A 13216-nucleotide genomic window follows, 5' to 3' on the forward strand; every position below is an offset into this window, starting at 1 on the left:
GAAATCCCAGAGACTCCACTGTCTTTCTTGAATACCCAGAGAAGAGCGTAAAAACCCGAGTCTCTTGATTAAACCCAGAGATAGGCAGGTCTGAGAGAGGCCCATCATCACTAAAGGTTGCAGGTGGGAGAGGAAAGAACATGTGTGCATGTAGACAACTGCGGCACACAGTTGGTGGAAAAGTGGCCATGTGCCGAAGTTCTTGAAGTAACTGAGCTGCTGAGAAATAAGGACAAAGATCGTGGGGATGGAAGAGGAGTTTGCATGCAGCAAAAATCGATACCTTGTGGAGGCTCGTGCGCATCTAAAGGTTACAGGCTTCCAGGCATAGTCCCCCTTGGCCTGCTGCACGCCCACGTGATCTAGGCCAGCAGCAGGAAATCGCAGCACTTCTGACCTGTAGCATGTGAACATCTGCTCTAGCACAGTGGGAATGCATGGAGCCTGCCAGACTGCATGCTGAGGCCGGTATGAAAGTACGCTAAGAGCCCATAGCTTCAGGAGGACAGCAAGTTTTCAAGTCTTATCTGCCTTTTGTGCAACTTTGTGAATCCACTCTTTCAGATGTAGTCGTCTCGTGCAAACTAGCATGTATTATTTTTGACATATATTGCCCTTATAACTACTGGTGGGCGAAATGACAGCTGGTGGAAAAAGTATTGGTGAAATGTATTGTGCTCATGTTTTAGTTTTTTTTTGAGTTTTTTTTGTACTTTTAATTTCACCATGAAATTTCAAGCGAAGGGGGGGTGTTCAGAAACACACACAATTTCAGGGAAAAAACAAATGTAAGGGGTTTTTAAAAAAAATTCTTGAAAAAACGAAATTTTGTGTGGGGAAAATGCCACAAACAGCCAATTCCGCTCTGCCGTCCAAATTAGAGGAAATAACGACGTTTGCTTGGGATCCGCCAACTTCCCGATCCCTGTCGCCTGGCCCTACTTACAACGACCGTTATTGGCTCGACTGATGTAACTGTGCACTAAACGGCCTGCGTTTTCTGTATTTCAGCCACAGGCAATACCATGCCACTGCTATTTTTACCTCTTGGTTGTACACGGAGGCAAACGGCCTTACATACTGACACACCTAGAAACACTGTTGTTGCGAACGCTCTGGCTTACCATAAACCGAACAGCAGGCTGCGGCCCATTTAAAACGCACGCACGCACGCACGCCCGCCCGCGCTGGTACATCCTGCAGACATATTGTAAGAAAGGTTTGGTTACAATTAACTGCACCCTACTGTATCTTTCTTAAATAGCTGTAAATGCGTTCCTGTTGTAATAAAATGTCTTAAGCAAGTGTGCCTCCAGCCACTGTATTTATAAGCACAATGTGTGTCCTCTCATATGTTATTTGCAAGGAATTCGTATTCAAAACAATAATTGGTAATGGCAATAGTTTGGCTTGTGTATAGGTATTGGGCATTTGCCAAAGTACTCAAACCATTTCTGCTGTTGCTATCTTATGGCCATCTAGTGCCATTTTTGATAGTGCTCAGCAAATGCCTTGGCCATGCCTTCACAAAAGCTAAAACTGTTGGCTTTGCCAATTATTTCTTCCCCCTAAATGTTAAGGACTTAAATCTAGAACTTCTCATATTATTCAGTATCCTGCTATATATTCAACTCCATCTAATTGATCTAGATTACATTTGATCAACTCGAAGAGCGTTTTGTACAGAAGTAGGTCTAACACTGTAGTGCAGACTTGTTCCTTGGTTTATTTGCTGAAAGTGACCTCCATATGGGTGGCTTGGTTACTATTGCTGCAGGTTGTCTGAATTTCAGTTGCTGTTGAGTGATGAGGCAGCTGTTTTATGTGGGCCATTACTGAATGAAGTTTCGGTCATTGACGCTCTTAATTTTATACCTGGTTTCCCATATTTGTTAAATGTCTGAAACATTTGCTTTTCTTTTTTTCTAGAAATGGACAAGTGTTGGCCATGTTACAGATGCAGGTGATGTTCCGAGAGCGCAGGTGTCTGTTTCTCCCCGCTTTCCACATCCACTGGGAATTAATCCACCGTTTTAATTGAATGCTAATGCAAGATGTCAAGAACAGCTGGAATGGGCTCCTTGATCCTGCTGTGCTCGCCCAGGGTATTTGCTACATTCTATTGTCATGGCAGCAGTGCACTCGTGCTAACCACAAGGCAAACGAAGACCTGGCAATAGATGATGTGGCAAAAGGAACGTTGAAGAAAGCCCTAGCTGCTACGGAAAAATGAAATTTCCATTTTATTGGCTCTTTATAAAAAAAAGTTACATTCATAAATCAGTAACTGCTTGCTGAGCACTTCCGGTTATGGCTACTTATCCAACATGATTGGTTGCTGTGACTCCCGGACTCATGACTGGCTATACGATGCTGCGAAATGGAGGCGTGGGGAATGGAGGCCAGCCCTGGATGCTGCGATGGTCCAGCCGGATTAGGCTAACGTGGCTCAGCTTTACTTTGTTCATCATTCTGGTTTTCTTCCCTTTGATAGCTCACTACTATCTGACTACCATCGATGATGCTGATGATGCTGGAAAACGAATCTTTGGCCCCCATACAGGAAACGAATTGTGCGAGGTCAAACATGTGCAGGATCTCTGCCGCATCCGCGAATCCGTCAGCGAGGAGTTGCTCCAGCTCGAAGCCAAGCGCCAGGAGCTCAACAGTGAGATCACCAAGCTCAACCTGAAGATCGAAGCCTGCAAGAAGAGCATAGAGAATGCCAAGCAGGACCTCTTGCAGCTCAAGAACGTCATCAGCCAAACGGAGCATTCTTATAAGGAACTGATGGCTCAAAATCAGCCAAAGCTCTCGCTGCCAGTTCGCCTTTTGCCAGAGAAAGACGATGCTAACTTGCCATTGCCAAAGTCGATCAGGAATTGCAGGCTGCACAACTGTTTTGACTACTCACGTTGTTCCCTTACATCTGGTTTCCCCGTTTTTGTATATAATAGTGATAAATACCTCTTTGGTAGATTCCTAGACTCTTTGATTAAGCAGTCCTTTGAAGCCACTGTCAGAACTAATGTATATGTTACTGAAAACGCAGATGTTGCCTGTATATATGTTGTCTTAGTGGGTGAAATTCAGGAGCCCACAATGCCAAAACCTATTGAACTAGAGCAGCAGCTGCACTCTTTGCCATACTGGAGGACAGATGGGCACAATCATCTTATCATTAACTTTTCTCGGAAGTCTGAGACCCAAAATGTTCTGTATAACATAAGCACAGGGCGTGCCATGATTGCCCAGTCCACATTTTATGATGTACAATACCGGCCAGGGTTTGACATTGTGGTATCCCCCCTAGTCCATGCCATGTCGGAACCCAACTTTCTGGAGATTCCCCCCCAGGTGCCAGTGAAACGAAAGTATCTGTTTAGTTTCCAGGGTGAGCAAATTGAATCTCTCAGATCCAGTTTGCAAGAGGCCCGCTCCTTTGAAGAAGAAATTGAGGGCAATGCCCCAGCCGATTATGATGACCGCATCATTGCCATCTTGAAGGCTGTGCAAGACAGCAAGTTGGATTTTGTGTTGGTGGAGTTCACTTGTAAGAACCGGCCAAAAGCAAGTCTGCCCACTGAGTGGGCTCTCTGTGGTGAAAGGGAAGATCGACTGGAGCTGCTGAAGTTATCTACATTTGCACTGATCATCACCCCAGGAGACACACACCTGGTTATTTCTGCTGGCTGTTCCATGAGGCTCTTCGAGGCTCTGGAGGTTGGGGCCATCCCAGTCATTTTTGGAGAACATGTCCAGTTGCCCTATCATGACATGATACAGTGGCACGAAGCAGTGTTAATCGTACCAAAGCCACGCATCACAGAAGCGCACTTCCTCCTGAGAAGCATTTCTGACAATGACCTACTGGCAATGAGGCGACAAGGACGCTTCCTGTGGGAGACCTACTTTTCCACCACTGACAGCGTATTCAATACAGTTTTAGCAACCGTAAGAACTCGAATCCAAATCCCGGCGATCCCTATTCGGGAAGAGCCAGCAGTGGAGATTCCTCACCGATCGGGTAAAGCCGCTGGGACGGATCCTAACTTGGCAGACAATGGGGATTTGGATTTGGGGCCTGTGGAAACCGAGCCACCCTATGCATCCCCAAAATACCTTCGTAACTTCACCCTCACTGCTTTGGACATTTACAGAAACTGGAATTCAGCTCCGGGTCCTTTCCATCTGTTCCCCCATACACCGTTCGACCCGGTCTTGCCTTCGGAGGCAAAGTTTTTAGGATCTGGTAATGGTTTTCGACCAATTGGAGGAGGGGCTGGTGGATCTGGGAAAGAGTTCCAAGCGGCCCTAGGAGGTAACGTGCCCCGAGAACAGTTCACCGTTGTGATGCTGACATATGAGCGAGAAGAAGTGTTAATGAACTCTCTGGAGCGGCTCAATGGGCTCCCCTACCTAAATAAGGTGGTGGTGGTTTGGAATTCGCCGAAACTGCCATCGGATGACCTCTTGTGGCCAGACATCGGAGTCCCAATTGTGGTAAGAAACAGATTTGAATACATATATAAAATGTCGATTGTTGCTGGATGTTGACATTGCATGACTTGACTGCCTTAATTGTGCTTCCTGAAATGAGTTCTCTATGAAGAGAGTTCATACAGTTCATGTCAGACAGTTTAGTTAAGTAAGATCGAGGTACTCCACCTTGGAAGTCTCGCCGACCATATTCTCCATAGCGTTTTTTCCCTTCAAGTTTAGACGCATTCTCAACTCTTTCCCAATCATGGGTTTTCTTTTTTTTAAACATCGTTAGCATTTGGCAATGTCAACATTTCTTCGGTGGGGAGACGGATGTTGCTCGGGTGCAGGCAACGATATCTTATTAACTCATTCAAGAAATCATTCTTATTTTCGTCCCTCCAATAAAGTCTGTTTACTATGCACAGGTTCCAATAGTTGAACGTGAAATTTGCAACATTCAATTGGCCAGTGTGATCTTATCCATTGTGTACATAGCTCGCACCCTAGTGCCTCAACAGGCACAGATTTGGGCTCTCCAAGTATGGACCCCAAATCTTCCCCTGAAGGCGTTCGAGTCAGGTCATCTATCGATCCGATGAAGTTACCAAACCGTACAGAAGGCCAGCAAGAATGCTAGTGGAATATATGATTAGCTGTCCCATCACACTATTACACCTTGTATAGGCTATCCATTTTTTAATTGCCATCAAATTTTTTCCAAATCTTCATGGAAATGTCTTCATAAAAAGATAGTGCTGTAAAGGATTTCATGGAAAAGCCCAAATACATATGTCTATTTACCAATTCTAAGGAGTTCTGTGCTAACTTCCAGGCACATTTGTACTTATTCTTCTGTTGCCTATTATTAATATGTTGGATTTGGCTTCATTAATGACTAGATGGTTAGCTATGGCATAAGCATGAAGGGCGTTGATTGATTGGTTTAAACCGTTTGGGTTGCGGTCAGTGAGCACGGTATTGTTGGCATATGACATGCATGTTATGGTGTCAGAGCCAAGTCGTGGTGGGAAATTACGTACCGTGCTCATTGACTCATCCGGATCAGATATGTATAGATTAAATAACAGCACACCTGTTTCAAGCCCCGATGTCTAGGCAATCTATTCGAGATGGCTCCCTCCTGATTTAAATGTATAGGGACCATAGTGTCGCTGTATAATAACTGAATGAAAAAAAAGGAGCAAAGAGTCAAGACCCCAATGTTCAAGCTCGCGCCACAATCGCAGGCGAGAGACCGAGTCAAACGCTTTTGCGAAGTCTATAAGTCACAGATACAGTTTCTTGCCAGGACATTTAAAGGTCTTCGCCATCAAGTAATGCAACTCACCAATATTACAAATGGTGCTATTCATTTTCCTGAAGCCTCGTTTCCTTCAGCCCAGGCTGTCAGCTTCTTTAGCAGTAGCAAAGCAATATCTTTGAACTGGAGTCCAACATTGCAAGTGATCTATAGTTTGAGGGATCCATTCTATCCCCCCTTCCTACCATCTATACTCTTGAGGTAAAAGAAGTGGAAAAAATCAGCAAAGATGCATTTGGCAAAAAATGTGGAATACCGTTCAGTGTAACGTAAGGGCATAATGTGGGCATGGGGGGTTTTCAGCATTCATTGTATGGTTCATAGAGCACAAACCAATCTCATTGTGCGTCCCCGGCAGGTAGTCCCTTGTTGGCCTTGTTTACAATTGATATTAAAAATTCATGTCGACGCGTGTGGACAGAATGGGTGTTCCTAAAGGACACGTCGGTAACTAGAGATGGGCAATTATGCCGAGAGGAAGAGGTAAACGCAAGTGCTTTCACCTTTGCATATTGAATATCACATCTCATGCTGTAGTGGGTTGGAAGTCACTAGCTTTTGTGGCAGCAGTTTAGCCGGTTTACAATGTGGTTGTTTTTGTTCTTTGAGAAGGGAGATTTTATACACAAAGGCATTTTCACAGATGACCAAGTTAAAACGGAATGTTTTAAAATAGTACTATACAGCCGTTTTGGCACATGATTTCTGTATTTCAGACTAAGGCGAGGTAGGAGGGCTGAGCATCTGAACAAGTTAAATCTTGGTGTATATATGCAGAGTGAAAAAGAAATTGGTCCTTCACTAGGGTTTGTGTCCTTCTGCATGATCGTGAGCGATTGTTGGCGTACACTTCTAAAATGTGTAGGGCTAAAATGTAATTAATTTTGAGGTGCAAGAATAAAGTTGATTGTTTTAATTACTATTTGTGACTGGCCTATTCCATGGAGCATAATTTCAAGTTGCAAGCTACTAGCTAGCCATAAGTCACTCGCCACCTTAAGACTATACTTGCAGACAGCAGGCCATTTCTTACTCGCCAAGAGTCAATGAACACTAGCTAAATGTTAGTGAAGAGTGCACATTTTGCGCCCTGCCTTTTGCCCCATTATGCACTCCTCAGCCCCGTACAAGGGTTCGTGGTCTTCACTCCTTGTCCATGTCCCTTCTTCAAGCCATGTAGGCTAGAATTAAAGGTGCTAATAACAGTCAAAAGCTCCTGAGCCACTTTCATGAAAGAATGCATCAATCCTCTGCATTGGTTATGCCGATCTGGTGAATGCCTCTCCTATACAGGTCCCTGGTGCTCTCAAGCATGCCATTTTATTTATTTTAAATTTTATAATGCGCCACACACATGTTGGTCTCAAGCCATCCGATAACTGCCCCAAGCAAACTCCTGAGACTGCGTTAATGTTTAATCCAGCAGTCTTTCTTGGATTCCCTCCACGGGCACAGAGGCCACTCGGGTTGACAGAAGGAGGACCCATTTGGTAATTGGGAAAGGGACAAACGGCATCCCTGATCCTACCTGTCTGCATTTTATTTCAAAGTGGAACAAAAGGCCATTCTTGACTATCTTCAGCCGAACTCTGTAAATAATTACCCTGGAACGGATCTGATCCTAATCGAAGTAGCTCAGATGGTATCTCCCATAACCTTGTCAAAAAAGCATTTAATGTACTGTCTATAGATACCTTTTTGTGCATGCATCACATGTAAATTAGCTCTGTTAACCATAAGTAAGCGCAGGATAAGTGTTAAAGAAGAAGGTGCAATCATTCCATCTGATAGTCATGCTATTGTTAGTAAAGAGTCATGCTATTGTTAGTAAAGAGTCATGCTATTGTTAGTAAAGTGGATATCTTCATTAATTAAATTAAATAACCCTCTACAAGAACACGGAAAGACCTGTCCCTCAATTTAACTTGATTCAACATTGAGAATACACATTTGTCCTTGGAGCTAAGCCTTGTATGCCTGTATAGTACTTTTATAGCTGGATCTTCAGTTTTAAGTTCTGTATAGAAAGCACACTTTTTTTTTCCAAGGTAGCAATACTTCCCCTTTTCTGTGGTGGGCAGTGTTTGTGTGGGGTGCGAAGTGGAAGAGTCTGTGATGTTTGTTTTTTAAATGTGTATTTTCCTCCTTTCGTTTTTTTTTAACCACTTTTCTTTTTCTATGGAGTTTTTAGTGGCCAAGTCGTCTTGCAATCCTATTGTGACCTTGTTAATTGCTCTAAATTTCTTCTGTTCTCTCAAGACAAGGATAACGCTAGTTAAATCTCCTTCCCAAAGTCCTCATTACTTGTGGTGGGAATAAGATTGTATTAGCTTACTACTTCGAGTCAAAGGCCATTTTAGGTTTAACTATTAAGCAGTGCTTTCCTTTAGCACCCCAGAAGCCCAAACTATTGTCATCCGAAGTGAAGGTGGGAGAGAAGGAGAAGAACGGCGACTTACTCCCAGCCTGTGAGTGTTTGGTTATGTACCCACCTGTTGATGACCCACGGCCAAGCTGCTACCTATGATCAAAATGAAGTGTCATCAAGCTTCAATTATTCTTAGATATATACAATCATGGAATTAAATACAGTATTTTGGGCACATTAGCTTCCCGCAACTGCAAACATCGGCCATCAAATTTGAGAAAGATACCAAGTAGTCTTTGCTGTGGAGTGCTTTTCTGCGATAAGTGCCACTGCAATTTAACATCAGTAATTCTTTTTTTCCACAATTCTTTTAAAATAATTATAATTGTATAAATAGTTCCATGTTGCAAAGTTCTTTTAATCATCGAATTAGAGATGAACACAATGACCAAGACTGACGATATGATCCAATGTATTTCGGTCCTTGGTGGTCCATCCTTGGGGGAAATCATCTGAAAAGAACATGTGACAATAATATTGGTAACCCCATCATTGAGAACAACAATAAATAATTAATGATAAGGCCCCAAATAGCCCATCACAACCCAAGAAATACTGGTCGTCCAAGTGTGTCACGCAATCCCCATCTATGTTCTTGAAAACATATACACAATTAAGTTAATGCTCCATGACGCATCAATCCTTTCGAAGTACTGCACTTATGCACAGACATTTTAGGGTCTCGGTCAGGGAGGCTTCTGCAATGATTTATCATTTGACAGAGCACAATTGGGTGCTTCTCTATGGAAGTGTAGTTCACTGTGTGATCAGCCGGTTACCAGGAAGATGACCAGTCCTATATACGAGGACGTCATACCCCAGTTCTCAGACAAGGTCAGGCGCCGTAAAACTGCTGCATTGCTGATGGGAGTAGTATAAATATTGATTATCTTAAGCATCTTTTAGTTATGTGTTGGTAGCTATTTATTACTGAGTCCAGTTTAGTCAAGACTTTAAATCAATTTCACATCCATGTTGTCGAGAATGTGCAACTTACTTGGGTGTATGTCCGTCCCTCGATTTTGGATGCAGGCCATGGTAGGTTGTGTGTTTGCATTATCTACAATATTGTACCACGTGACCATGTTGGAATAATTATGTGCTTGTAATTTGGATTTATCTGATGTATGGTGTGATGTTGTAAATATTGCTGTAATCAACAAAACAATGTTTGTGACCGAATATATTCTAATTTTCAACTATTGTTCAATGTCAATTTGTTTTATTGTTAAGTCTATTGAATAACCGCACATGTGGAGGCTTTATGTATGCAGTTTTTTAAACAAGGTTCTTTTTTGTCTTGTAATATGTTGGGTCAATTTGAAATCCTGGTTTAGACTGGACCTCCCTCTATTAGTAAAATGTGTTTGTGTTACTCCGTTTGGAGCAGCATTAAACACTTGTAGAGTAACCTTGCGTAGTAAATAGATATTCCAAAAATAGAAGTGCTCATCTTTTTTAATTAAGCCAATTTCCTTCATCCGTTCCAAAAATGGCCAAACCACTCAAGTCTAGCCCTGCATTGTGGTGATTAATCACAATGCTAAAGGTTTATGTTTGGTCTTTTGTAGAAAGCCACATGCTACAGGGGTAAAGCACTTCCAGGTGTGAGATTAGTGATGGGGCGGGTGCCACAGAGGAGAGGAAACTAAAATGGGAAATACGTGATGAATGGCTGTCCAGCGGCTGCATTCAGGGGGCTCTATGTTATAGGTTTTAAGTAAATCAAGATTGGAAAAGGTCTGTGGGCCAAGACGCTGGGCTCATGCGTTTGGGGATGGCCAGTATTCCAGATAAGATTAGGAGGTTGGAGTATTTTACTCGCTATTTTTTAAAGTTGGGAGTAAAATGATTTTAGGGAGTGAAAATGTAAGCCCAATTGCCAATGGAAGTATTTTATAAGCGGTTTAAAATAGGTTTTTAACTGGAAAAAGAAATGTTTTTGTATAATTATTTTTCCACACCCAGTTATTCATGTATATTAAGATCAGATAGAAATAATAGTAGTTCTTACAGTCGTAAGATGCGCATTACTGGTCCAAACATATCCATGGAGAGGTGTGGGTGAAAGCAGGGGGGCAAGGTTTCATGTGTAAGGTTCCTATTTTTTATTTATTTTTTGGCAGTATTTGCCTATTTTTATAATAAATAAATCAAACTTTACACAAGATTGTACACAACACATACATATCTTACAGAGAATAATACAGTACAAAAAAACAAAAGTGTATGTAGACTATAAAACTCCATATATTGACTTGGTAATTAAGATGGGATGGAACAAGGGAGGAGATACAATATTGGTATTATTATACCTGAAGTAGGGGCATGATGATTTGCGACCAAACCCTAAAGAGTGCAAGCTGAAGGCCAAGGGAGTCAGTATTGAAGCAGATGTACCAGAATTCCTCCTCCTTAATCGCCTCATAGTTGTGGACCCATTGTTTTATATGCATTCATATATGTAGGGCCCATTTTAGGGCATAGTGAAAGTACATGTGTATTGGTTTCAAGTACTCCTGCCCCCTGACAGATACGGCAAAGACTGGCCTCCCGAGAGATCTTCAATCGAGGGCCTATGATGGTAAGTACCGGTAGCTGATTTAGTTCTCAGTCTCAGTAAGAAATGTCTTACTTCAGGAGCCGAGCATAGGGGCAAGTAGGACTGTGGTTTTAGATATCTATGTATGACATGCGAGACTGCCTCATAACCTTTCAACTTGGCCAAGTGATCTGAGTTCGCACACCAATCCCATTTGTAAAATTTTTCCTCGAATGCTTTTTTTTGGTGAAATATAAGGTAAATGCATTAGTTTTTCATAGGGCCAAATCAATCTCCCTGAATAGTGATTCATTCAGTTCTTTATAAGTGCGGCCCCGGGGATGTTTTTCTATATCAAAGTTATTCCCTGCAAGTCTCAAGAGTTTACAGCTGGGCTCTGTCCGAGATTTCAAATAGAATTCACCCCGCAAACGGAGAGCCCTCCCTCTCAGGGAGATGAGGCCCAGTTCCAAGCGAAGATATTGGATCGAGCATGAGGGTCCCAGACCAAGCACCATACGCCAATAGTGACCTTCCAGGATGTTAAGCCATGTAAGATCTTGCATAGCCAGTGCCTCCAGGCCATACAGGATTGCAGGCACAAAGACTTGCTGATATAATTTCAATATGCCAGCCATACTGAATCCTGCTGAACCCTTTGCAAATTTACAAGCCTGGAGGGTGAGCAATTTTGCTCTATGTATCTTATGTATTTTTATGGTTTCATAATCTGTAGGTGCTTTTAAAGTCCAAATCCCAAATAGGGCTATTGCTCTACCACCACAATTTTCCCCACATTGGTGTCTATCCCAGTTCGACAGGGTCCCTTTCGTGCAATTGTCATTATTTTCGTTTTTTCCAAATTGATTACGAGACCTAGCTGTGTTGAGTAGACTAATAATTCATTCAACATGTTTTTTATGCCAGACATCGTACAATCAGAGGATCAAGTCATCTGCATAAAGCATTCCTGTTATGGGCGTCTTGCCCAACTTTGGAGGGCAGTTTGACTTTAATGATATACGAGCCAGCAGGTCAGCTATATATAAGTTGTAGAGCATGGGCGCAGTAACGCAACCCTGCTTTACCCCCATATTAATGTAGATTTGATCAGTTACATCGCCTTTATCGTTAAGGCAAACCCTGGTGGAGGTGTTACTGTGCAAGGCTTTTAGTATGTTTAGGATCCACTTGGGGCAGTCCATAGCCTTTAATTTAGACCACAGGATGTTCCGCCCCACCAAGTCGAAGGCGCTACTGAAATCTACAAAAGCGATGTACAATGTGGCTACTTTGCTACTCGTGGTGTTATTTATTAATAGGTCAAGGACCCTGATATTGTGGGTAGTACTTGCCCCTGGTCTAAATCCCGTTTGTGCATAATTAAGGATATGATTTTCCGTGACCCACTTTTCTATTTCTTTAAGTACCAATGTGTTGAAGATTTTGCTAGTTACATCCAGCATTGAGAGTTGTCGATAATTAGCTGCTTTTGTCCTTTCCCCCTTTTTGTACACTGGAATTAGCACAGATTTCTTCCAGGAGGACAGTATCTGACAAGTTCTACATATTCTGGAGTAGAGAGTTGGCAAAATCTGTGCCCAATTATGGGGATCTCTTTTCAGAACTGCATTGGCTAAACCGTTTGGGCCAGGGGCGTTGGACGTTTTTAAGTTCATAATAGTCTGTTTTATGATCTTATAGCTCAGGGGAAGGGGCCATGACATTACTAGTGGTAGTCATGTTCTCTTTGTAGAATTTATTAGAGATATATTCTACCCATTTATCCCCCTCAATAGGGTTGAGGACCCTCCACTTCTGTCCCCCCCACGCGCCTGGGCTAATATGTGCCAAATTCTGCGACTATTCTTACTACATAGAGCTTCAACAAATGTCTGCCATTGATTTCTTTTTAATGTTTGGCGGTACCCTCTTAGCCACCTTCGATATTTTCATTTTATCTCTGCAGTCTCAAACTTTAACGCACCCTCATCTATTTGGGCAGTTTTTAGCACTCTTATACTTCTTGGGGCTCGTCGCATCATACGTTACTGATCTCTAATGTTAGCATCAAAGGTTGGGGTTCCCCCCTTCTTCCAACTCAGCCCCGGAGCAGGGCTACCTTTAAACAATGAGTGGGTTATCCAAAATTCAATATCCTCTGGCCTCTTTCCCCTCATTAGCTGTTTAATGTTGGTATGATTGGGGAATGTTATGGAGATCATTTTGTCAATGTTTCGCTGGGTCCACCTGATCTTATTTCCAGCATGGTTAGAGATTAATTCTCTCCAAATACCCCCCTCGGCCATTTCCCCGCCTCCATCCACACTCAACGTTAAAGTACCATGGTCACTATAATTGTTCAACTCAACATTTAGATGTACAACATGGTTCAATAAACATTCAGAGACGGCCAGGTAGTCAAGTACAGGGCACTTTT

At 42.6% G+C, this 13216-nt stretch overlaps 1 protein-coding gene across 2 annotated transcripts in view; it reads left to right on the plus strand.

Annotated features, from left to right (window-relative positions):
- EXTL3 (exostosin like glycosyltransferase 3) overlaps nucleotides 1-13216 on the plus strand; it is a 450609-nt gene that overhangs the window by 4124 nt on the left and 433269 nt on the right. For both annotated transcript variants that reach the window (XM_069605697.1, XM_069605698.1), the window contains exon 2: nucleotides 1930-4503. In XM_069605697.1, the coding sequence (XP_069461798.1) occupies nucleotides 2356-4503 (2148 nt within the window). In that variant the 5' untranslated portion in view covers nucleotides 1930-2355. The remainder of the gene's footprint in view (nucleotides 1-1929; nucleotides 4504-13216) is intronic.

Source organism: Ambystoma mexicanum, chromosome 4p (assembly GCF_040938575.1).
Source record: "Ambystoma mexicanum isolate Mex_15411 chromosome 4p, UKY_AmexF1_1, whole genome shotgun sequence".
Taxonomy (NCBI): Eukaryota; Metazoa; Chordata; class Amphibia; order Caudata; family Ambystomatidae; genus Ambystoma; species Ambystoma mexicanum.